The sequence below is a fragment of the Acanthochromis polyacanthus genome, chromosome 6 (genome assembly GCF_021347895.1).
Source record: "Acanthochromis polyacanthus isolate Apoly-LR-REF ecotype Palm Island chromosome 6, KAUST_Apoly_ChrSc, whole genome shotgun sequence".
Taxonomy (NCBI): domain Eukaryota; kingdom Metazoa; phylum Chordata; class Actinopteri; family Pomacentridae; genus Acanthochromis; species Acanthochromis polyacanthus.
Window position 1 is genome coordinate 41,705,522 of NC_067118.1, and position 27,452 is coordinate 41,732,973.

Below are 27,452 nucleotides of genomic sequence, written 5' to 3' on the forward strand. Positions count from 1 at the left end.
TTTCTTTCCCACTCCGCTCGCACAGAAGGCTCTGCCCAACTCCCATTCTCTTATCTGTGTCTGCAGGAAATGTGAGCCAACGCCGCATTCGATAAAAACAATTTTTTGCACCATTGATCCCACTGCGCTTGTTTCTCCGTCCTGTTTTTTCTTCTTTTTTTTCCTCCTCCTGGTCCTTCTCTATGAAAATTGTATTTCTGGAGGTTTTTTATTGTTGTTAAGCGATGAAGTAAATGTTAGGAGACGGTTTTATAAAGAGCAGCGGGGGGAGAGGCTGTGATGATTCATACTGATGTGAAATGAATCGCCAGACGACAGCGCCATCGCTATCGGAGAGGGCTCGCTCACATAAGCTTTACTGTACATGCTTGTGTGAGTTTGTGTGTGCGCACAATCAGTTTCAGATTTATTTATAAAGCACGTTTAAAGGCCTATGGCCAACCAAAGTGCTTTACAGTTAAGACAAATCATCAACAGCACAAAAACGATAAAAACAAAACAATAAGAGAGCAAAATAAAACAGATAATAGATCCATTAGAGGTGACTCTGCTCAGCCAAAGGCCAGGGTGAACAAGTTGGTCTTAAGATGTGTTTTAAAAATGGAGAGGCTGTCGGCAGACCACACAGAGAGGGAACCACAACTGCAACGGCTCGATCTCCTCTGGTTTTCATGAGGGATCGAGGACCGTCCAGGACCAGGGCTGATGCACCTTAACCCTCCTGTTATCCTCATTTACAGGCACCAAAAAATATTGTTTCCTTGTCTGAAAAAAGTCCCAAATTTCTGCAAAGGAAATCTGCACATTTCTGAAAATTTGCAAAACCTTCAGGAAGAAAATTCCAATAATTCCTTAAAAGTTTCCTTTAAAAGTCAAGAAAATTCTTGTGAATATTCAAAAAAATGAGCAAAAATCTTCCAAAAAAATCCTATAAATATCTAAAGTGATTACATATGTATAAGTAAAACTTCTGATATATTCTTTAAGAACATTCACTTTTGTGAATGTTTTTAAGAAACATTATTTTTAACATTTCTTTTTTCCACCCAAAAAATGTTCAAAAACTTCCCAGAGATGTTGAAAATGTGGACATCAGATGTTTCACTGTGAAAATCTATTTTTTTTCCTACATTTTCAAACTTCAAAACGAGTCAGTTTGACCCGCAGGACGACACGAGGGTTAACAAGGCCAAATAAATATTCTGGGGCCAGTCCATTCAAAGACTTAAAAACAAACAAAAGAATCTTAAAATCAATCCTGAACCTAACCAGAAGCCAGAGAAGTGAGGAAAGCATCAGTGCTATGCGCTGGTGTTTCTTTTTCTCGGTTAGGAAACGAGCTGCAGGAGACGGTTGAGTACAGGGAGTTACAGTAGTCCAAGCGCCATGTAATAATTCTACAATTCTACAATTTCATTTAGCAGACGCTTTTGTCCAAAGCGACGTACAACACAAGCAAGAATTCAGACATAGGGAAAAACCTGTAGTAAGTGCAAAAACTGCTTCAAGTCTGATTGGTCAAAGATGTTGCCATCAAGTTGCAGAAGAAGAAGTGCCAACCCCCCCCCCCCCCCCCCCTTTTTTCCCCAACTTTGTCAGTGCTAAATAAGTGCTAGGTTTTGGACCACCTGACTTATTCTACCCCTAAGGTGGAGTCACATTAAGTGCCTAGGTGTTCTCTGAACAATTGAGTCTTCACTCGTCTCTTAAAAGTAGAAAGGGACTCAGCAGAACGCACAGAGTTTGGTCGTTTGTTCCACCATTTGGGAACAACAGAGGAGAAGAGTCTGGTTAGAGATATGGAGCCGTGCTGGGCTGGATGCCCCAGGCGTCTCTCACATGCAGAGCGAAGTGGGCGTGAAGGGGAGTAGACCTGGATCAGGGAATCCAGGTAGGCTGGGGCCGTTCTTGTAAATGTTTTGTAAGCCAGGAGGAGAGTTTTGAATCTGATTCTGGCTGCAACTGGAAGCCAGTGAAGGGAGATGAACAGGCGAGTGACATGAGCTCTTTTGGGCTGGTTGAAGACCAGACGTGCTGCTGCATTCTGGATCATCTGCAGAGGTTTGACTGTACATGCAGGGAGACCTGCCAGAAGAGAGTTGCAGTAGTCAATGCGTGACATCACAAGAGCCTGAACCAGAAGTTGTGTGGCCTGTTGGGTCAGGAAGGGTCTGATCTTCCTGATGTTGTAGAGGGCATAACGACAAGACCGCGAAACTGAGGCCACGTGAACCTTAAAGGTCAGCTTTTTTCCTCCTTCTGGTAATAAAAACATGGAAAACTTTTTCTAGAATAGCCCTTCTTAGATAGGGTTTCAAAAGGTGTGAAAAGGTGGGAGTCAGATCTGTTTAGGCCTGTGTTTTCATGTGGACACCGTTGGCATTGTCTCTGCTGAGTGGAGAAGCCATGCAGGCTCAGTGGGTGCCACTTTCAGCTCCCTCCGCCACAGCGCCACAGATCAATATAGCTAAAGTCACCCACCTCCACACACTCGGACTCTGTAATCATTCCCTACACTATGTTCTGCTTCACTCCCTCCATCAGCCAGGTTGTTGTTTATCCTATTATAGCCCTAATTGCCATGCTTATGGTAACCTTTCTTCAGCTGCAACCCCCTGCACTAAACTAATGGGCAATAGCACGTGAAGGCTAATGCAACCAGGCTCATTTGGCAGGGCTTATATGCCCACATGGACACCTCAGCGTAGCACAATGCCCACGTCCATCATTCTCTCGCTGCTTTTTTCCTCCCTGTGTCTGCATGTTTCTTTCCTCCTCTCACAGCTAGCTAGCATTAGCACTCGGCGCGCCGCGTGGCACAGAAGCAGGTTGCGGCTAATGAGTCACCTCAGAGCTCTCTGTGCCACGGCTTTTTAATTAGCGTCGCGGCGCTAAGTGTCCTATACGGACCCTTCCCAAGCCCCCCTCCTCTTGTCATCCATCACCCTTTTCCTTTTGTTTGCCCCTCATTTGCATATACGCGCCAAACCCCAAATTAGCTAGTGGCTCGTTAATTGCACGTGTGGGGAAATAAATGGATGGCGGCGCGGTGGGGTGGGGTTGAGGTGCAGTCGACATGTTTACCTCCTAAATACCCCCCTGGACCACTGAGCTCCAGCACACAGGGAGGTCATGGTGAATACGCCCCTGAGGCTAAAAAGATCCAATGTGCTGTTTGGAGTAATTAGTACAACTAACAAGCTCAAGCCCACATTAGGAGAGACAAATGAAAATCCTTTTTTTCTCTCTTTTTGTTGTGGTTACAGGATACATGAAATAAATGCGGGTTGTGATGCTTTCAAGTGCAAAGATTTAGAGAAGACAAGTGTTTCTGCTGTGTTCAGGCTGAGAGCACTTTGTTCTCTGGTGTCATAAAATTAAAATACTTCCCATTGACTTTACAGAGTCTATTAAATTAAGTTTGCTATGCTGGTATTGACTCCTTTTGGCTGAACAGATCGATAGTCGGTCAATAATAGATAATGACGTCTAAGTGCAGTGAGATAACCTGCTGCACCCTAAGTGTCCTCAGTGCTATTGATCCTTTCTCAAACAGCCTCACAGGTCAGCTTCTATTCCCTGGCAGCAGTTTTTTTTTTAAATTTATTACCATGTTGTTGGGTGACAGCGGTGCATCTCCAAATTTACAACTTTTCAGGAATGACAACCGTGGAGAGTTCTTAGAGTTCATTTTACAGGTTACTTGACGGACACTAAACATGAAAACCCTCTGACTTACACTCAGTGTAAACAATTAGTTTCAAATGAAAGCTTACACCTGTGTAAATACCCGGTGAAGAATTAAAGGCATCATCAGTGATCCAGTGAGCTATTATCGCCTGCAATTTCACCGACGCATTCCTGAATAAATTATGTGTTAACGTGTGAAGTTTTTCCTGCAATCCGATGCTGGTAAAATGTGTCTGAGGAACTTTAGATGTTTCTATTCTTACATAGTATTTCCCTGCAGAGCTGTGATCTCACTGATCACTATCAGGGTTATATGGAGACACGGAAGCAGCTGACAGAGCCTCAATCCTTAGAAGAACTGTGACGAGTTCTGTAAGATCCTCAGAACAAACCGACTGCAAAGCTCCTTAAAACGTGTGAATCTGGGTCAACTGATGCTTTTTCCTCCGGCAGCTGTTTTATATGGAGTTAACTGATAAATCAAAAGCTAATCCTGACGTTTTTAACTCATCTTCATTTTGATTGTAGCATTTAAAATTCTTGCACAGTAATGTACACCCCCTGTCAAAAGTTTTGAGACACTTTCTCATTCAAATAGACTAGAACCCGTCTCAAAACTTTTGACGGGGGGTGTACATGCAAATATTAGTCACAGTAATGACCTACTGGAAGCGTGGAAACCTGCAACAATGGAACGTTGCTGTACTGTATCTATGCATGTAGCTTCCATAAGGGTAAAGTACAGTAGTTTAAATTACACCTTTAAGCAGCACAATGCATAGTATGTTCTCAAGAGGATAACAAGAATGTTCCGCTCTGCCCCTTTTCTCTGTATTTTTGTGTTTGAGGTCTTGTCCACATGCCTGTATCCAGCAGCCTCACCGTGTGAGGTATATCGCTGTGTTTGTTCCCATTGCTGATTGGACAATTATGGCTGATTGTGTTCCTTTAGGGAAGCATTCTCCAGGAGTTGTTAGTGAATGGCCAAATTATGCCTTCGCTCTTAATGTGACCACGGGGAGCCCGGGATAACTCCTAGAAGTTTTTCTGCTCTTTGAAAAGCCACGAGTAACTTGTAATGACAGCATTATTAGTCAAAGAATAGTTTGAAAGTCATTGTTGTTTGCTGGTGTTATTTTAATGGCGACTTGGACGCCGTGGGCCGTTTAGGCTTTAATGAGAAGTTTCCAGGTGGGAGTTAAAGTTGGGTCTGCGCCCTTTTCTCTGTCCTCCGTGACCTCTCTGTACCAAGCAGTGCATCAAGTGGTGACTGCATTCTGTGGCTTGTGTCATCTGTTTCTCCTGTACCAAGATGAAAAATATATAATAATACATAACTAAACTGCATTTCAATATACATACAGACATTTCAACCTGGCCTTGGATCTTTCTGCATGGATTTTCCATGTTCTCTCTGTGCATATGTGGGTTCTCTCCAGGTTCTCCAGTCCAAAAACATGCAGAGGTTAAATGGTGATTGTAAATTGTCTGTAGGTGTGAAAGTGAGTGTGATTGTTTGTCTTTATGTGTAGCCTTGTGATGGACTGTTACCTGTCCAGGTGTCCCCTGCCTTCACCTTAAGTCAGCTGGGATAGACTCCAGCACCCCCCATGACCCTAATGAGGATTAAGCCGTGTATAGATAATGCATGGACGGACGTTAAAACTCTGCAGTTCATGCTTACAAACTGTAGGTGTTAGGAGCCTCTAAATAAGGGTGAAAGCATCTGATGCTTGGTGGCTATGTGCTGTGTGCGCATGTATGTGTGCATGTGTGTGTGCATGTGTGTGCGCGCGTAAATGTGGGCATGTGCCCTATGGGGAAAAAAATGTAGTGTTGGTGTGGACATGCTGGAAGCAATAATGGAGCATTATGTTGTGTCACCCCACAGTAATCCTCCTGTGTCTGCTCACTGTGTGTGTGTGTGTGTGTGTGTGTGTGTGTGTGTGTGTGTGTGTGTGTGTGTGTGTGTGTGTGTGTGTGTGTGTGTGTGTGTGTGTGTGATTGATGATGCCACTAATGGTGTGTCTAAACACTGGCTGCCCAGTTATCTCTTATCTGACAGAGAGGAGAAGGCTTGTGTCAACAGCTGCTCCTCCTCCTCATTCATCTCTCGCTGTCTCCTCATCGCCTCCTCCCGCCCTTTTAGTCTTTCGAGCAAATCGAAAGCTCACTCAGTTGTCGCTTACTGTCTTGTCTGTTAATGCAGTTTTCATTCACAATTTAGTCTGAAAATGTCAGAAAATAGCGATACACGGAATTTACGCTTACCCTAGAATGATGAGGGCCATCAGAATCACACAAACAAAAAATAAGTAACAGAATAAACTGACCTGAAATTGAATCATAATTTGTGTATTTTCCTGGATCCGTCCCTGCAGTAGCTGCCCTGTAGTTTCCAGCGTCACAGGAGATAAGAAGGCCCTCCAGTCTCTTCGTGCAGCTCCACTATGGGCCCCATTAATGCGCCTGTTTCACCATTAGCTTCTCTGAGGGGGGCCCACAGCCATCCATCCCTCCATATATCCCATCATACATTAAAAGGCAGATTGATAGCCATCAGCCAGGCCTCGGCCACTGACACACTCTTTAAAATTGTGTCTAACACAAACCAGATGTCTGCAGGGCTCTTCTGCGACGTATACACACACGATACCCGCTGCTAGCCACAGCCTTTTCCACCGTTTCCTTCTTTCTCAGGAGAGGGGATGAGCGTTCTTAATTAAAACTTAGATATATGGGCCTCTGGGTGGAGCTGGTCAAGCAGGATCCATTACCTGCACATTGGGGCCCTCCGGAGCCAGAGTTAGGGTGAAGGTTAAGATGACAAGATGGGGGGATTGAGGTGCAAGTGAGGAGTCTGTCTGTGCCGCATCCTGGGTCAAAATCAAAATCAAGCAAAGGAAAAGAAAAGCAGTGCGTATGGCGGGCGGTGTGGTAGCTCGCGGGCGCTAACGCTAGCACAGAGCGGGCCAGGAGGTGCGAACCGTGATCTCAATAGCGGTATTGTGTTCGCACTTGAACGGGAGCCAAAAATCCTGTGAAATATCAGAGCAGAAGAAGAGAGAGAGAGAGAAGTGTGGAAGTGAAACAATGGTTTACACAACAGCGAAATAGGTCTTTTCCTCTGTTTCATGCCAGCAGGCCCAACATTCAGAGAGAGAAAGCTTTATTGGCCCTCCTGTCCTGGCTGCAGTCAGACGGGAATATTGGGCTCTGCGTTTGTGTAGCACGACGTAGAAGCCAATGTTGGACTGAAGCACGCTCTCTGTTTATTCTACAGTATGCTCAGTATGGCACACAGAAAGCACACATTAAATAATCTATAGTCGAGGCGAGAATAGCCAGATATTCATCCTTATCCAGAACGAGCAGAGTAGCACGTCTAAAAGCATCTTTTATGTCGGTAATTTTCCTGGGCAAAGCCTCTCCTTTCACATCTGACAGACTGAATAGTCAAGAAGCTGATTCTGTTGAGTTTTTCTGTTTGCTTGCTTGAAAAGGAGACAAGTGGTGGATTTTTTTTAACAGAAAAATAAAACTGTTATAGTCGCCTTGCTGTGGAAAGTATCGTGATTAGTAAATAATCACTCAGCTTGCTTTTGCTACTTTTAAAATTAAGTTTTTTATCTTGTTGTGATATAACCAGCAATTCTTACTGTTGATGTATACATTTAAAAATACAGAAAATATACCTGTCTTATATCCAAGTTTAGTTTTTACTCTGGGTTTGGATTGTATGAACCGTTTGTGGCCTGATTATGGAACAGAAGAAGTTTGGTCTGTTTTATAATAAAGCATACCTATTTGTATGCTCATAACTATATATTTTCTTGGCTTTTTGTTGGCTCTATTCAACAGCTAAGTAGAGAGGCAGACAGGACAGCAGGAAGAAGGATCTGCAGCTAAGGACTGTGAGCTGGAACTGAACCCACTGCATCCTGTTCATCGGTCGCCCACTCAACCTGTTGATCTAAACTATGTATAATTACTTTTGAAGACTTTCTGATAAGGCCGTGCACCTGCAAGACTGAACTGTATTTTGGGGTTTGTGTGGCTTCAGTTTGTCAAAAAATAGAAAGTCTCCATGTACAGTTTTCTGCGCAAAACCGTCCCCACTTTTCACAGAAGCAAAAAAGCTTTAAGGAGAATTTGCCCACATACGTTTGTAAAGTGACCAAGATCTCTGCTGGCACGTTTGCATTTCTTCTGTGCAACATTTAAGTGAATATTCCCTTAACATAAGAATGCCATAAATAGTCCTTATTAGTGCAGAAAGCAGAAAAATGAACTCAAATTTGGTGTGACCACCGTTTGCTCTTAAAACTGGGTTCTCCCTGGTACGTTTGCAAAACATTTCAAGCCACTTGGCAGGTCGGTTATCCAAAGCATCTGGGAGAACTCACCGTGCTTCTGTGGATTTAGGCTGTGTTAGCTCCTTAAACTTCTGCACACTACTGTATTTCTTGTGGAAAAAAGCATTATTCGTGTTTATTATGTGACTCTATAAAATTTAATCAAGATGACACATCTGCCAGTGTTGGTTTTTCTCATTTTCTAAAGGTCTTTGTCTGAAACTAGATGATTAGATTTGAGTTTTTTGCTGAGTTTTTAATTCATAAACGTCGATTCTTTTAATCTTGGCTCATCGGTCTGAGGAGTAAATCCTTTCGCTACAGGTGAGGAGCAGGAGGAGGAGGAGGGGGGGATGGTGAGAGGAGAAAGTGAAGTCTGGTTGTTATTGTAAACAAAAAGTTCTGTTCAGATGGTTCCAATAAGCCGCAGGCCTGCAGCCACACGGGGGTTCTGCCACATGCTGTCCGGGCCAGCTGCACTGAAACGCTCCTTTTTTTCTTTTTTTTTTTGGGCACCAATTTCCTGCACAATGCATTTTTGTTGATTTGGGTTCTGAAACTCAAGCCTTCTGCAGAGAAATCCAGGTGGACTGAAGCTGGTGATGGTGGTGAGACGGAGACAAACGCACGACTGTGTGTCACTCCGACTTTCTTTACTTTGAGTTCACTTCCCAGAGTTTCATCTTGTCTCTTCTGTGCCACCAACTCATTGATCTCAGTACACTGGAGGACAACTTTCTGCAATACAGGGATAGAATGTCATTCCAACAAAAGTTCAATTTAAAGAAGATGGGTTGAGACAGTTCTTCTGTTTTGCGTCAGTCTGCTTCGATGAGATTCGGGGAATGAGGTACACCCCCTGCCAAAAGTTTTAGGACACTTTCTCATTCAAATAAATGAGAACCTGTCCTAAAACTTTTGACAGGGGGAGTACCTGATGGGACAGATTTGATGCAGAGCAGCCGCTGAGATGCAAAAAAAACAAGCTCATGTTGGAATTGTCTGGTTTGGATCACTACAAATGTGATTAAGAATGAATTTCTCCTTCCAAAATCACAAAAGCAAACGCTGAAGTAAACGCTGCACCTTATTAAAAGCTCTTTTTATGACCGTGCGCTCCACATCTCATCTTCCCAGAGCCAAGCCCGGAAGTATTCCTTTATTTGGGTGTCAATAAATAATTAATAGCGCTACGTGCTCTACAAATTTGTCTCAAGCGCTACTTCCCTATTTGTGTTTGCGCAGTTCCAGGAATTGTCCCATTTTGTGTTTCACTTCCGATGTCAGTCGATAGAGTGGAGGTCAAGTTGTGTCAGTGTTGAATGCAGGTTTCCTCGCCTCATTATTATTTGACATTATTCTTGGCATGGATGCATACGATTTGACTGATTTATGGCCGCTTTGCTCGAGCTCAGGAAGTGTTTTTTCACGTCCCCGATGCTGAAGTTCGTCGAGAAAAGGGAGAAAGCTGCGATTAAATTTGGACATCCATATCGTAGCCTTCACATTTTGATGTTTCATTATTTATTCATGCCATTTTTTCCCCCCGATATTTCAGATTTTCCAGGACCGGTTCGGAGGTCGTTGCCGAGATTCAAATAGTGCAAAACAGAGGAATTCAGGCTTTTTCCACTGGAATCGTCTCCATTTTGTACAAACAAGAATTGAGTCATCAGATTATCATCACATTCTGTACATAAACGTGCGTTTAAACGGGTTTAATGTGTGTCTGTAAACTCCTCTCCAGACAAGCCCAACATTAGTCCCTGTAGCCAATAAACAACCACTTTGCTCGCTGTGCGCTCCTTCCAACCAGTAAACACGTGCTTTACTAACCCTGCTTCCCTCTTCAGTTAATGTTTAACCAGTTTACACACTCTGTGCTCGTCTTGAGAGTGTTCGCAGCGGTTTTAGCCGAGTTTAAAACGCCATATAGGGTATTTGTTGATTGTACAATCTGATTCCTCTGACAGAAAATATGTCTTTACTCTGGCTTTGACTGATTCGGTGTGTGTGCTCCTGTTTGTCACACGCATAAGTCAAGTTGTTAGCCTTCAAACACCACCGACAGAGTGTGTGACCCCGATGTACTGTTCATATATTTCCCCATTTACGCTGCACCTGCTTCACCGTAATGAGCCAATATATCTCCTCACTAATTGCCCTAAATACATATCATAAAGAGCTGCCTGTAAAAGGCTGTGCAACAGTAAAACAGACGTAGCATGATGGCAACCTCTGCGCACACACACACACACATGCACACACACACACACACACACACACACATGCACGCACACACACACACAGGCTTGTACACTGAACATATCACACATACATTAAAAAACACATGCAAAACATAGCATACACCTGCACACACACACACACACACACACACACACATGCACGCACACGCGCACACACACACACACACACACACACACACACACACACACACACACACACACACACACACACAGGTTTGTACACTGAACATATCACACATACATAAAAAAACACACGCAAAAAGTAGCATACACCTGCACACACACACACACACACACACACATGCACGGCCACCGTCACACACACTCATTCAGCCTTTTAACAAGGGGCTGTAAATAACACAAAGCCATTTCATTAACAAGGTCCAGCCTGAAAACTCGCTGCCTCTCTTCTTTTAAAGCGCACACACTTCCTGTTTTAAGTTACCCTAACCTGGCAACCCTGCACATGGCAACCTGCTCATTCAGATGAGCTGCAGGGGTGCGGAGGTGGACACGGTGGCGTGATGCTAAAAATAACGCACGTGTGTGATCAGTAAAGACTCCTCTACTGTTTCAGTTCGACATGAAACCTCCAAAATGCATTTGTGGCCGGAAACTGACGATCTAAAACTACATCATGAAAAGTGATGTTGAAATAAGGTTCAAATGTATTGAAAGCTGATCTGTGTTAGTCTTTATTTTCATATTAGTTAGTATTAAGTGGCACACAAGTAAAGTGAAGCAGGTTTATTCTGTCTACGTCTACCGAATTCTGCAAGTTACATAATTCAACCTCGGCTTTAAATTTCCACACGCATGGGAACTTGTGTTCACGTTTCTGTTGCTTTAAATGGAAAACTTGGACGGCTCGAAGTCAAACAAAACAAGATGTGACTTCCCCATGATTTGGTGACTGTGGGAGGACTTTCCACATGCATGTTTTCAGTGCGGCGCGTGCACGCTCGCCACAAATGATAGCTGTGCCACGGCGACTGCAGAGATTCCATAGAAGCAAGTCGGGTCATTAGTGAGCGGGGCCACATTCTGACACTCACAATGCATGTACACACACACACTCAAACACACACCTACTCACACTACAACCCAGATGGCTTTTACAAGGCCCCAGGCCCTCCCTGGCCTGCCTGCCTGGTTTTTAATTATGTCGATGGCTGCCCTGGCCAGATAAAATGGGTCACATTTAACACGCCTTCGCTCACCTTCACACACACTATACATACACACTCATACACACCATGAACACACACTCCCGACACCTTGCATACAGACATTTTACTGGTGATACATGGAAGCCTCGAACAAGCTACAGACGCACACTTTTTATGGCGGCGTTCACCTGCGACAGAGACAAACAGTAAATATGTGATATTCAACACAAGCGTTCGTGCCTCAATAAAATGTGTGTGTGTGTGTGTGTGTGTGTGTGTGTGTGTGCACGTGTGTGTGCACGTGTGTGTGCACGTGTGTGTGGATTTACAGCCTGTTTCCTTTTTAGCTGTCATTAGGCTGCCAGACATGGCTACACAGGTGTACCATTACCAGCATCATAGAGTAATAGCGCTTACACACATGCACACACACACACACACACACCTACACACACACGCGCGCGCTCTATTTTTAAAGGCCCAATCTTTACTCACAGTATGGCTCCTCCTGATGAAACACTTTGATTCTGCTACTGGCTCTCTTTATTTGGACTCGCCATATTTTCACCGATTTCAAAGTTTTGTTCCAACACACGTGCATCAATAACAGACACGTTTAACCGGCTGAGTCAGTCGACACTCCTCACATTTGCGCTGTTTGAATAATATCTGAGTGTCACCGGAGCCTCGCTGGGAAAACAGATCGGTCTGTTTGTACTTTAAACGCAGAGCTTTCTGTGTGCAGCGCGCGCATGTAAAGGCAGGAAGGATGAGATTTTGTGGCGTTGACGGAGAGAAAGAGAAAAAAGGAAGCTGTCAAGAGAAGAAGGATGTGATGTGCGGCGTTAACACCAACTCCCCTCCGCCGCGACGTAAAGTCTGTTTAGATTTCTGGACCGGCTGGGAAAATATTGGGAAAGTAAATTCTGCAAAAAAAAAAAAAAAAAAACGGAAAACGAATGAGTCATGCTTGACAAATGTTGTCAGCTTCGTCATCAGAGCGGTGCTGAAAGGAGCAAATTTCCCCGGTTGATGAATGTTACGCCGGGGTGAGAGTGTGATTTTTGAATTAACTGAAATCGACGAGAGCCTTATCAAGGAACGCATCGACTCCCCTGCATCTTTTCTGCCGTGTGGTTTCTCCCACGTCGATTTGGCGTTTTAGACGAACTGGAACAAAGGACTCAGATAAGAGGCAGCAGGATTTTTATGTTTGGAGAGAGATTATTTCAAACTCATGATTGTACATCAGCCTTTTTAAGGATGTGTAAAGCTGCATGGGGTTGGTGAATGTATAGATTTGCGGTTGTGGAATGTAATAAATAAAAAAAGGCGATGCAGAAATGATATCAACATCGAGGTTAGGAGCTGAATATTTGGGTTTTTGTGTAGACTCATCACTGGCTACAAATGTCTTTTCTGTATATTCACAAGCTTGAATTTCTCATTTCTCACACACAAACACAACTATGAAAATATGTCTCAATATTTCACATATATTCAGCTTTATTTGAGCCTCCAGTTTTCTTCCTTTCCCTTTTCAAATACTGCACAAATGCAAAGAAAAAATACCAGTTTTACCAACATACAAGAAAGAGTAAGAGTTTCATCCGAACGCTTTTTTCTTTACCTTATCATTGTCCTCCTTCCTCCCACATCTTCATCACCAAATCCACTGAAGTTAATAAAATATGAATAATCTCATTTATTCTGTCTTTTTCCTTCCCGCTGTAAGAAAGCGTTTGTCAGGACCCCTTGTGTTCCTGTCCACCTCTCACCTCCACACACACATGTGGACAGACACACACACTCATTTAGACTGTTGAGTGATGTGGCAGGCCGGGGTCTTCTCTGCAGGCCTCCATCCATCACACACACACACACACACACACACACACACGAATGAGCGCGAACACATTGGAGGCTGTCGTGATCTGTGCTCTGTCAGCTGCTTTATTAGGCTGCCTATTTGTGTATGTGTGTCTGCATGTGTGTGTGTGTGCTAAAGGGGGCCTCCTAGCTGGAAACAGACCCATTTCCAGAGAGGATACACACTCTAACACACACTTCTTTCTTTCTTGTTAGTCGTCCCGTGCCTTAATTTGTAACACCTCTAACAACCGGCCCCACTTCACAGCCACTCAATCTGTCACTGTCACCGTTTCCATGACCGTCCCTCTCGTCAGAGTGTGTGTGCATGCGATTCCTGCTCCGTCTACCCATTTCTATATTGTCCACAACCACCTCGGTCTTGTGTTTATGTATATGTGTGTGTGCACAGCTGCAGAGAGGGAGGGGAAGTTTCATTTCCACTTCTGCTCCTCTACCTGGAGAGCTTCTCATGCCAGGCTGCCCCCTGTCTCCATCAGGAAGTAGTGCACGCAAATCCTGCATCCTATTTCTTGTCTTTCCCTGCTTTTCTTTCTCTAGATTTAAACATATCATGATAGATTAAGAGCAAGATCAATATGGAAAGGCAATCTGTCCCCTGTTCCTTTCTCTTCCTCCTCCATAAACAACCTTTTTCATTTGTTTGCAGCTTCCCCAGGATATGAGGAGGTGAATCATGTGCTGCTTTCCTGTTTTCAGCGAGGAAAACCTTCAATGCAGAGAAATCTTTTGTTGAAAAGAGCCTCTTTGTCAGTGCTTTTCTCTGTATCACCTGAATCCTAAGTGTTCGGTGGACTGTGGCACAGACAGATAGCAAAACAGTAAAGCAGATATCACTGATCACTGCTTATCTTTAATATTTATCTGTTTGCTAAAGCAGCCAATATTTTGAAAGCAAACCTTTGTCCGTTTGCTTCATTTTTGCAGTTCCAAACAACAAAACCTGCCTTGTTCTCGGCCACACACGTATACAAATGCATGCAAACTAGGGTGTGTTCACACGTTGAAAGCCAGGGCAGCGCAACAAAGCACCACGATCACACTTCATAAAAATATTCCCTCGGAGACACACAATAACCTGGCAGTTATGTCTCACATGTTGTAAGTCTGCTTCTATCTCCATCTCACATCAAAATCACAATCACCACCACGCTCCGAGCTGCCATTTCCATTTTCTGCCCTCCATCAAACAGAAAATAATATGTACCTTGTCACCAACGTCTACCCGTGCGAGCAACTTTCCTCTGCTAATTCAGCCCAGCGCGCCACACACATCCGTCAGATGTAACTGGCGGAGGAGAGGGCATGCCGAGACAGCCATTAAAGGTTCCTAGCTGTCAAAGGTTCCCCTTTGTGTTGTGAGGAGCGATATAAGTGTCGTGCTCTTATCAGAGCTTCCTGTGGAGTTTGCTCTACATCCTGTCCACTTAGAGCTGCTTCTCTTTCAGTCAAGTCTCATTGTGTCTTTGTGCGCGTGCACGTGTTGGTGCATGTGTGTGTGCTGTCAAGCGAGTCATTTCTTGATACTGTTTAATGAAGTCGAACTATACATCAACTTCTGGAATCTAGGTTTTTAAAATGTATCTTCTGAGGAGAGTAAATCTGGGATATAGAAATGATTTAAAACATAAATAAACATACTAAAAGTGACTATTTTCTTCTTTTTACTGACCTCAAAGGATCATTTTCTTCAATTAACACAACTTTGATTCCGTTTTCATAGCTTTTGCCATCATTTGTATCAATGGAAACAGCACTGTAGTCGCTGCATCGTACGACGAGTCGCCAAACACAAGCATCCAGCAATCAGACGGGCTGTAAACAAGCATTATCTCAACCGCTTTATTTGAAGGTACAAATATAAGTGAACACCCCTGAAATGTTGACAGTAATCCCTCATTACACAACGACACCACGCACAAGCTAGTTTGGTCGGTCGAAATTGGACCCGGGAACTCGGCATTTAAACTGTGATAAATGTTTACAGTTGGCTGTTTGGGTAATACTTTTACTGTATGCTTTCATTTTCTCTTCCAAATGAGTTTTACCAGCTTACGTGTTTGTATAAAGCCTGGATGAGCATCTGACCGCTGATGTTTTTTGTAGTGTTGCCATCAGTGATTAACTTGATCAAAGTGACTGACAAAGCTGCATAAAACACATCAGATTTTGCAATAAAAAGTTAAATTCTGGCCTCACTTTTGTGCAAGCGAAGAGAGGATGAAGGAGATCAGTAAAGTGATTCGGAGAGTTAAAATTTCTGCCCAGATGAGCACAAGGAGAATAACTGAATGGATGAAAACTTGGAGTCAGTGCAAGATGGATTGGGAAACATAAAAATTGCATTCTTGATATCTTACATTTAAAGTGCAACCCGAGAACTGAAGCAGGAGAGAGAGAGGAGGAAAAACTCAGCTAAGTTTGCTTTTGGTTGCTTTGTTTTGCCGAATCTCTTTCACACGTGGAGCTGATGATTTCCAGCCGGTTCCTCCTCCTCCTCCTCCTCCTCCTCCTCTTCATGTGTGGATGGAGGGAGGTGGGGGGGATGAAAAAGAAAGGTAAAGGTAAATAAACAAACAATCAGCCGCAAGCTTGTTCTGGCTCTCCCTCTCTGTTGCCCCTCATTTGAAGCCTTATAAATCAGGCTTCCACCCCGAGACAGGGTGTTAGCAGGCCTCCCAGACAACACACACACACACACACACACACATGCACATACAACAAGAAAACACACACAGGTCTGCTGCTCATTAAATCCATGATCAGACCCTCGGTTGTGTGTATAAGAAAAGAGGCGGGGGGCAAAATGAGTGTATGAATACTGCCATGCTCAATATGTACACATTGCACTGTTCCTATATATGTATATGTGTGTGTGTGTGTGTGTGTGAGTGTGTGTGTTCAAAATCACCCCACCTGGATCTAAACTTTGCTGAATGTGTTCATAAAACACCTACAATACCTGTTGCAGCTCCACAGTTAACCCATGGCAAGTGCACTCGGCTGCAGGAGTGATATTGGGTGGAGACGTAGGTGTGTGTGTGTGTGTGTGTGTGGCCTGGTTAGTTTTCTGTGACTGTTTTCACACATAAAATGAAAGGCCTGGACTCTATCAAGCTGTGTGTTTAAGTTGCAAACTGGGTGCAGAAGAGACAGCAGCAGCGTGTGAAGGATGGATAAGAATAATTTAGTTTTATTTCTAAGCTCCTCCACTAAACAGCATCACATTATTTGCTGCTGAATATCTTTTATTACAGGAACTTATTTGCATAAACTGCTCTCACAATCAGCAAATGCATTTACATAAGCAGCAGCCACAGTTTTTATTTCAGGCTCGGCGCTTTTAAACACGAGGTTCTGATGAATTATTTTTAGCCGGGCATTGTTAGGGGAGAGGGTAAACTCATACCTCTGTTACCTCAGCGTACGTCGGGCCTAAAACGGTTACGAGCAGTTGCATCCACACCTCCATCCAGACCCGTTTGCATATTTACTCACCAAACTTGGCACCTGCACCCCCACCCACAAAAATACACCTTCTGCACGCGCTCAGTCAGACAACAAGAGCACGGCCATTCACACTTTACGAGCTGGAGGGGGAAAAAACACACGAACGCGACGTTAGAAAGAGCAGCCGATTAGAGAAGTTCGCGAACTTTGCACATCTAAAAATGTCAGACGGTTTGTTGGTTCTTCTCCATCACACCTCGGCTTCCTTCAGCAGACATTTGACTGTGATTAGGAGAGCAGAGAGTCAAGCTGGAGGTCAGCGCCGAGCCCAGGCCGGCTGATTGGTAGTTGTAATTAGAGGAGTTGCTCTGTCTCAGGCCGATTCTCCCTGGAGGATTCACACAGGCTCAGTATCACGTGCAGCGCCGAAATCAGAGCTTCAACCCCGGTTTGGGGGTTTTCAGCCGCCCCCAGATCCTCCACCAACATCCACCCCACACACACACACACACACACACACACACACACACACACACGCACTCCAATGAACCAAGAACAGTTGTCTAATATACATTTGGCAAATCTGACAACTTCTTTACATTTCTCGCTCTCTGTGCTTCAAAATATGCCACAATTGACGATTTATCTTACAACTTAGCGAAGAACAGGTCGTGTTTCTCTCTGCAGAAAAACATAAAGCATTGCTGCACCCTCCTGCTTTTCCCATCACTGCTCATTTCACAATAAGCCCCCTCTTCTGTTCTTCTGCTCCTCCTTTTCCTCCTTCACCGCTACCTTCATTCTCTGTGAAAGCGGGTAACATGAGAGCCGCTCTCGGAGTCTCAGGGGGCTGTAGGGGTTACAAAGGGTGATCAATATGTGCCAGAGAAAGTCTTTAGACAAGTGAAAGAAGCCACAGTTTGTCTACTCCCTCCTCCTTTCCCCTCTTTGCCCTACTTGTTGTCAGGATTGACGAGGTTAGGTGGCCCTAACACCCGCTGACATGTTGGCTCTGTGCGTCTTAAAGTTAAATGACATCAAACTCCTGCCACGGCGGGCTTCTACCCTCCTGAGCCTCGCTGTAGCTGCACGGAACTTCCTTGAAAAATGTCGTTTAGTTGATTTTGAAGCTTCTTTTTTTGTTAAATAGATACTTTTCCTAATGTCTAACTCGTTGCTCTCCGACAGGTGGTGGACGATATGGGCAACGTCAAGTTTGCGCTGGACACAGGCCCGGATGCCGCCAACAACAGCTGGCTCAAATACGTCCGCTGTGCGCCGTCGTTTGAGGAGCAGAACCTTGCCGCCTGTCATCTCACAGGAGACCAGGTGAGCGGCGTGATGACACTGTCCTGGTGGTGCAGATATGAAGAAAACAGTCGTAGAAAGAGACGAGAAGGCAGCGGCAGTTATTGTTTCCCTTCCACTAATAGCAGACGCTTGGTTGAATGCATGGTGTGTGTGTGTGTGTGTGTGTGTGTGTGTGTGTGTGTGTGTGTGTGTGTGTGTGTGTGTGTGTGTGTGTGTGTGTGTGTGTGTGTGTGTGTGTGTGTTTACCATTGTGCTTGAAAAATGTGTGCGCTGGTAATGACCAAGGAATGGCTCTATTGTGTGTCTGTGGCTGGGCCGGTTGCCAGTGCTGTTAAGAAATGACCCATGTAAAGAGGCTGAAGAATAGTCTGACACTCCCGGCTCCCAGAATAACTATTACCCCAGACTTTGTCTTCTTCTTCTTCTGTGGAGGCAGCAGTTTCTCCCTCTTTTTGCTTCTCATTGCACCGCTCTCTCTCTCACTCTCGCTCTCTCTGAAGAAACCTGGGCAAGGCATCGGATACTTTTGGAAACATGCCCAGCCGTTGCCCATAAAACCCCAACTGCTTAACTGGGCCCTAACCCTAACCCCATGCAATGTGTGTACCGCAACTTACTGCTGCAACGTATTAGCATATTTCTGTTTCTGTTTATCGTGCGGGGACTGTTTTTTTTTTCCTCTTGCTTTGCTGACTCTTGTCCTAGTTTCTTCAAATGAAATGCCGCCTGTGTCAGTGAGCTGTTCCTCGGCACACATTTCAGTCTCACTTCAATTTGGACTATTATGGTAACTCAAACTTAATAAAATAAGTGCCGAATTTGCATCCAAAGAAGAACTGAGAACAAAATGAAATGAGAGCAGAGCATGACACAGGACGTGACAGCAGTATGACAGTAGCCAAATGCATCCATATGACTTCGCCGTGTGTTTCCACATTCCTGTCACTCCGCTCTTATTTGTTTCCTAATCCCTGCCTACACGGCCCGTTCCCCTTCCTGTCTCTGCTCTCTGTTCCTGGCTGATTTTGTCTCCTTGCTCTGTCCTCATGTCTTGATCTGCCACCTGTCACTCTGTCACACCGAGGGGACGGGCTAGTATGTCCATTTAAGCTCCAAACATGAAGCCTGACCGACAGAGAAAAGGGGGCTTGGACCAAGTGAGAGAAGGGAACATACAGGGGCCTCCGAGATTGACAAGCACCAATTGGCTGCAACACCAACCCGCCTAATCCTTTTAAGATTTTCACATCAGTGCCCCCTGCCACTGCCACACAATGTCAAAGAAAGAATCAGGGCACCAGAGAAAATTGTGGAGAATTATCGGACCAAGATAAGGCCACGTGCACGGTGGCTTTTTGATGTGTTTTGCAGTTGTTTGTACTCGGCGAACGGGCCCTGCTTTTGTTTGTCCGACCGTTTTCTGAGTGTAGCAGCTCACAGGTATGACCCTATGATTTATTTAGAAATGCCACACGAACACACGTGCACGCATGCATATACACAGCCACTCAGCGCTAAAATGTATAATTTAACAGAGCATTCAGTGATTTCTCTTTTCTTTTCTTTCTTTTTTTTGCATGCACAATGCATGAGTTTATGGAAATATGTGCACACCGGGCAAATTCAAATGCAGGCAGTAACCTTTTAAAAAGCAAGTGTAGAATTTATTTGTTTGTCATTAATGATGTAAGAAGAACAAATGTGTGCATGATCATCCATAATTTAGACATTTATGCTCCTGCAATAATTTGCCGTTATTTTATGGATTTATATCTCAGGTGCTCTGGACACAGTTTCTTTGGAGGTGCTGTAGGGTTTTGAGTGTTTGTGATGAGACTAATGTGTGTTGGCATGTACAGAAAACAGTGCTACCTCCTTTTATCCTCAGTCAGTTTTCACACAAACACACACGTTCCCTACAAACTGTTCTCACATATTACTGCTTGCAATTTCATCCTAATGAAATATTCAGGCTCCTTAAATAATGGCTGAACAAAACAAGACAAATCAACATTTTCCCGTGTGTGTGTGTGTGTGTGTGTGTGTGTGTGTGTGTGTGTGTGTGTGTGTGTGTGTGTGTGTGTGTGTCTGTCAACCACGATGAAATTGTTCCCATTCATTCAGAATGCCAAACAATTACCCAAAAAACTGGTGTGAAAGCGAGCCCATTCAGTGCTCTAAGGCCAAGTTGCGTCTAGTGATTGAAATGGCTGAGAGAGTGCAATGAGTAGTGTGTGTGTTTGTGTGTGTGTGTGTGTGTGTGTGTGTTGGGTGTGTAGTTGATGGGAGTTTAAAGAGAAGATGAACCTTGTCCACCTTCTTGTCAACCCTTCATCTTTTGTGTTTTGGAGTGGAGCCCTTTCCAGTGCTGTTTGATCTGCCCCTTGTACCCCCGGATGGATCTATCAATTCACAGGGACTGGTGTGTGTGTCCGTGCGTGTGTGTGTGTGTGTGTGTGTGTGTGTGTGTGTGTGTGTGTGTGTGTGTGTGTGTGTGTGTGTGTGTGTGTGTGTGTGTGTGTGTGTGTGTGTGTGTGTGTGTGTGTGAGGCCACAGTAGGGGATTATTGCAGGCCCTACGGCTGGCATTGATCGATGAGGCATCTGTCTTCTGAACACTGGACAGAGATGGGAAGAGGTCAAGACAGGTCTGAGTGTGAAGGCCTTACTGTAGAGAACACACACACGCACACACACACACACACACACACACACATACACACAGAGAGAGAGAGAGAGAGAGAGAGAGACTAAAAAATGCTGCAGACATACAGATATTAATTAGGAATGTAATTAAAATCCCCTTAATTATTTAACTGGCTTTATTAATATTTTTTCTGATTATGCTTTAATTTATAATGTTATCATAAAATGAGGAGAATGTCATTAATATGACAAATTAAGTCATTTTACAGATTCAAAATAAATAAATTGCAGTATATTTTAATCATAAAAATTGTAGGGGAGCTTAGCTAAAATATTGCCACGTTGCTTATCGTGTTGTTTTCTTCCCTATTATGTCTGAAATATTGAAATCTTTGTTTTTATCTTAGCAAAAGATCCAAATAAAATGACTGAGAAGAATTAAACGATGATTTTAATAATTAATAAGTGCTTATAATTACAGTTTTGATTATGAATATGGAAGTTATTTTTATTTTTTACGACTTGTCTAAAAATGTGATCTTAATGCATCCTACCTCACCAAATAACTATTTTTTAAATCCAATTTAATCCAAACGATTGCTAAAAAAAGTGTCTTACATTGTTAGTGCAGTTATGTTCAGACCAGAAAACGAACGAAATAATCCAACCAGGAAAATAAAGTTAAATATCTTTTTTTTTTCTGTGCGTAAAAATCTGTTTCTGTGCGTAAAAGTGTTTCTGTGCGTAAAAACCTTTTTATATGTGTGTGATAGAGTGATATGGTGAGCGCAGGTCTGTCAGGCTGCTGTATCCATTATTTACATCAATAATAGATTTATCATGCGGCCAAAGAGCGGCGGCTGGGATCGGAGATGCGGGGAGGGGTCTGCGCCGCAGATCCCTCAATCCTTTTGGCTGGAGATAAGACGAGGAGGAGTGGCCGACGGGTAACCGAGAGAGCACCAAGGGGCAATAGGGAATCACTAATGAGAGAGAGAGAGTCAGAAAGAGAGAGAGAGAGAAAGAGACTCATCATCCTCATCAAAGACGCGCTCAGTGACTAGATCAGAGAGTAAAAGAAGCTCAGCAGAAGCGCGTCGGGCTTCGTCCAGCCGGCAGGGAAACGACACGGACCGGTCCGAGACTCCCTCTCTCCCCGTCGGTCCGCTCCAGCGCCCCGCTCCGTCTCCGGTAGACCTACTATGGGTTGTGTGGCCAACTCCACCGGGACTGAAGTGCTACTGCAGCTGGAGGCTCTCCGCAGCGCCGCGCAACTTTCGCAACTCTTCCGACTCACGGAGAAAAGAAAGGTCAGACCGAAAAAAAGTATAGAGACGCGGTTGTTTTGTGTAGTAAAACTGTCGGAAATTCCTCTTAAGATATCTATAATATTAATAAAAACGACAGTAGTAGTAATATTTACATTGATTTTAGGCCTTTGCTTCTGGTCTCCTCTCTCATCTTCTGTGGACTAAGTCTTGGAAGTTAGTTTCAGCGCCTTTCTGTATGTTTGTGTGTATGAGTCTGGTGTGTATGAAGGAGTGGAGCTCTCTGCCTTGTTGTGGTGACATTGTTGACTTGGTGCAGAGCGCCCCCATGCGTCCTGGTATCACCCTCCTCAGCCTGCAGCCTGGAGTAGCTGCGCTGTGGCGTATTTAGATGCACGGAGCTGCAGTCTGGTGTGTTTTGGGGGTTATTTTGTAACTGGAAATTTATAAATGTTAATTGTGACCCAGTTTCATGACTTTTTTATTATAATTATTTGGATTACGTGTGTGTGATTGAGCTGAGTGTTGTTTCGCGGATGTTGGACAAACACTGGATGAGGCCTCGGCTCTGCATGGCCTCCAATTGTGTCATCATTTCAGTCCCGTTTTCCAATTAAAAACCAGACAGAAAGATCTGCAGAAATTCATGTCTGCTCACATAAATTAAAAATGATTTGTGCAGGTAAAGAGCTGACATTCCCAGGTTTGCTGCAGCGAAATAAAAAAGCGTACGAGCAGCTGAGGTGATTTTGGTTTCACTCCACTTTTTTTTCAAAGCGGCGCTTGCATGGTGTGGATTTCTTCTGCGTTTCTTTTCTCTTTTTTTGTCATTTCTGAGTGGCGATTTGCATTAGCACATGCATAAGTTTTGTTGTATTTTCAATGAGTTCTAAAAGAAAATGGTTTCACATTTTTTTTATTCGTTTTGTGTGTTTCATATACCTGTGCGTAAAATGGAATAAAAGAAATGCTTGTGCTGTGAAATGCATTAAAACAACCTCTGTTAGATGACATTTTAATTTGTAGAATTATACCGTGAAGCATTCTGAAAAATAACTCAACAGCATCCTAAATAATGTAGCTTATTTTAGACATTCATTGCGGGTTTTTTGTCACAATTTATTTTGTTTATGTCATCAGGAGCCCATTCCTTTACCTGCGATAATAAGAGCCCCAGACTTATTAATTCCATCTTGACCTTAAATTAAAGTCTCCCTCTTTCCTTCTCTCTCCCTCCTCAGATTTATTATAAAGCTGTCCGGGACATTGAAGCAGGGGAGGAGCTTTTAGTGTATATGAAGGACGGTATTTTCCCCGAGGAATCCATGGCACCCAACCTACAAGGTAAGATTAATGCGCGTCATTAGCGCACATTTTAAACAAACTCCAACCTGCATCCTGTGCTGCTTTCGCGGCCAACACGTTCCATAACGGGGGGGAAATAGACACCATCTCTCCCTCCGACACATTTCCCCCTTCTTCCCTCTTCAAGAAAATGTGAATTATTCGAACCATAAATTTCCAGGATGGAATTAAATCCTGCATTAAAGCGCGTGGTGGAGCGGCTGTTTCTGGAGCTGTCATTTGAAACAGGCCTGGCAGTAACGGAGGATACTTATAAGAGTCTGCTCTGAATTGTGTTTACAGTGCTGACATGTGATGGCTCCTCTCTGCCTGAAACGCTGCATGAGGGCGTCAATTGGCACTTGTCATATTCCATCCTGTGCGAGCAGAAATTTTCTGCTAAAGAAAAGCTGAGGTCAAGCAGAAACGATTCGCTAGCCATGCATATCATTAAGAACACGTTATATGAGCAAAGAAAGGAAACGCGTTCTTTGGCTGAACAACAAGAGGAGACTTGTTTAGCCGTGCTGCACATCGGCTCTTCTTTAGTGCATAAAGCTCATTATTTACACCTGGTGGCCACTTTTTAGAGACAACGCAGCTTAAATAAGCAAAACTGATGTAAGGATATTGCAAAATGCAGAGAAATTACATCATTATGAGCATAAAAACAACAGCAAAATTATTTTTGTCAGTATTTTAAATGATATAATGTTGACAGATCTGTAGGTGTATTCATGATAATTGTTTATAAAGAGGGTTTATAATTTCTTTCTTCATTCAAAGCTGAATATATTAGAATATCAGATTTAAAAATCCATTTTTTTGCTTTTATGTTGTCATTTTTAGACAGTCAACCCCTTTTTTTATACCTCAGAGTATTTCAGAAAAATGTGGTACTATAGAATAAACAAAGTCTGTAATTTTGATGATATTAATATGTTCATTTATTCTGATTTTTGTGCATCTTTTGGTGAAATCAATGTAGATTTTCTGTGTATTTAGTGATTAAGAATTAAATAAATACTTACTTTTTGGAAGAAAAAAAGAAAAAAATGAAAGAACATAAATATGTCGATCCAATCTATTTGTATTGTTTTAGTTTTTTTAATTAGCTGTTTAAAAATCTATCTATCTAGATGGGATCTTTGTGTTAAGTGCTCTGCTACACCTTGCTGTACACCGAGTCTGCAAATTGGCTCACATTTCAAAGTGCGTCACATTTTTAGGTGCTCTCTCCCGCCCTTCACTTCCCCGACTGAGTAACCTGACTCACTGCGCTCGCTACCTTTCAACCGTGCCTCCATACGTCAGACCGAATATGTCTAATATTTTATCTCATAATCTAACTCGGACAGCTGTTCGCCGTAGATCTGGGCTTTTGTTCCAGACTTCACTTAAGCGGAAAAGGGGCCGTAGTTCCGCTCACATTTCTTTAAACATCTTGGACTTATTGTGGCGAAGTGCTGTTGTCAGGTAACAATGTTTTGTTGTGTTTCCAGTCTTTCTGGAACCACAGATGAAGAAAAATCTGATTACTGTTGCTTGTCATTGACTATAAAATGGTGGAGGGAGAACAAGATGTTCGTGAGATGTTCTGCTGTTCACCAGTTTCCACCCTGAAGACACACTTGCATGATGCACAGTTTATGCACAGCTCTAAATGCCAGAGGAGCAGGAGGAAACAGGAGCTCAAAGCAAGTGGGATTACTGAAAAGAAGCAGATTGGCGTGTTGGAGGAGTGTCAAAATGACAGACTTCTGAATGATTTGTCCAATTCATCTTTGAGTAGGAAATATATCGAGAAAGGAGACAGACAGGGAGAGAAAAATTCACCTGGTAAGATGTGTGTGTCAGAGCCAAAGTATGTGGCTCTGTGTGTTGGTTGAAGAGGAGGCAGACTGCAAAAAAATGCATCACAGTTGGTTTGAAGATGCTTATTTGGGAGGGAATGAGTAGAGAGACAGAAACACCATGAAGAGAGTAGGACAGAAAGAGACAGAGTCCACCCACTGTGGGGACCAGAGTGTCTGGTTTGTGTTCTTGTCTCGGTGCATTTGTGTGGCTGGGAGAGAGAGAAAGGTAGCGGGGCTGAGCGGCAGCTTGGCAGTGCAGCCCGGCTCTCTGTGTCTGGCTTATCGGAGAAGGAATTTGAAGTAGAGGACTTGAGGAGTCCCCTGAGACCTCACCCATGCTCCCAGATTAGCTGCTAAACTGCACATAATTGTGCCTCCCTTCGTCTCCCAGAGAGCTATTAGTCTCCACTTTATAACCCTCCCACCCCACTGCACCCCACCCCGTCCGCCCAGACCAGACTGACTGAAAAAACACAGGCTCACTGATACGCATTCACCTCTGTTTACGTGCATCCTCACTTAGACGCACACCTGAGTGTCCTTTCACACACTTCCTTTCTTTTATAGCAGCTTTAACATGCACCGATGCCTTCCACCCATTAAACTCAGCAAAATTTATTGTAGTTGTACATGAACCACTTGGGTTTTTTTTTCTTTCCAAGAACATTTTCCACTCTTAATGGTGGCATGCAAAATTTATCTGAGTGTTAAGATGTTTGAGAGCAAATCATAACTACTGTAAAATATGTGCACACGCTGGTGTCAAAGCAAGCTAGTTAGTTTAGTGTTTGGGTTCAGCGTAATGGTCCAGCGAGCAGAAGGTCATTTATCCTTCTCCCCAAGGTTAGACACATTGATGTTGCTACACTAATGCCCTTTTAATGTGTCCAAGAAGTTCCAGCTGGATAAACGGTCACATGCAGTAGAAAACAGGTGAGCCGTGCACTGTAAGTCATTTTGGATAAACTCATTTAGTGCAGCCTGAATTGATGGATGGGCGTTGGGACACCTGGGGAGGAGGGGGAGCGAGTCAGGCGTTGGCTGCTTGGGTCATGGCAAGAAGGGTATGGCAGGTTGGCGCTAAAATCACCATGGGGTTGGCGCCACCGTGGCCCCGCTTACCTCTGTTCCTTGTGGCTCATTTTGGAAAATGTCCACAGCGACACAAGCACGCTCACACACACATTCATGCACAAAGACACTCCGCTGGGCTTTCCCCTGATCTGTTGAACTTGGCGTCTGACTCAGGAACTTGCTATTGAAAAAGCCGGTCCGAGTTTTATGCGTTTGACCTTGTTGGTGAAAAGTATTGTAAAGGTTATCAACGTGGAAAGGGAAGACCAGCCCGTATTGTTTCCCCTGTGTGCCATTACACCTCCACTCTCAAGCAAAAACACTTGCTTTAACAAGTAATTAAGTGTGTTAATGAAGGCCACATTTCACTGCTAATTGATTTCCATTTTATGTGGATGTCGATGACGGGGCTGTTGCCTTTATCATTTGTTAAACCGGTCAATGTAGCCGTAACTACAGCAGAAAACAGGAATATGTTCCCTTTCTTTTTGAGCAAAATCAGCAATTTTACATTTTTCTGCATGTGGATCCATAGAGGAGTTAATAAATACTAAGATGCAAATCAACACTTATTTGCTTTTTTTTGCATGATTAAGTTTGGGGTTTTTTTTGTTGTTGTTACATGCATTAAAATCCAGTACACAATAAAGTATCATTCATGATTCGTGAAAAGTAATTTCTTATTAAAATATTGACAATTGAAAATATTTTGTCCTACTTCAGAAATCTGCTGATGGTTCATACAAAGAGAATCTTCAATAATTTCACTCCATATTTGACATTTGTGTTTGATTTGACACGTGTTCGCTTGTAAAAATGTAATTAAAAAATAATTCAAGATTCCCTTTTATTTAGAATTTTGCAATACCACCCATGAGAGATTATTACAAGAATGTTGGAAAAAGCTTTGACAACATGAACATCAAACAATTTTCACTCCTAGTATCATCACTGCCTCTCCCCGCAAACACACATGCATGCACACATCCCCACATACACACACAAGCATACACACATGCACACACACAAACAGGCACACACATTCATACACACACTGCACTACTGCACTAGACTCTTTATCTATCTACTAAATATTGCACTAACTGATGGTTCACTGCACATATATTTATGTT

At 43.5% G+C, this 27,452-nt stretch overlaps 1 protein-coding gene across 8 annotated transcripts in view; it reads left to right on the top strand.

Annotated features, from left to right (window-relative positions):
* Window positions 1–27,452, top strand: part of prdm16 (PR domain containing 16) — a 201,483-nt gene that overhangs the window by 157,442 nt on the left and 16,589 nt on the right. For 7 of the 8 annotated variants that reach the window (XM_051949247.1, XM_051949248.1, XM_051949250.1 and 4 more), the window contains exons 4-5: window positions 18,010–18,150; window positions 23,287–23,389. In XM_051949247.1, the coding sequence (XP_051805207.1) occupies window positions 18,010–18,150; window positions 23,287–23,389 (244 nt within the window). Of the gene's footprint in view, window positions 1–18,009; window positions 18,151–21,715; window positions 22,088–23,286; window positions 23,390–27,452 lie in introns of those variants that run through there. The other variant, XM_051949253.1, reaches the window with a different exon arrangement.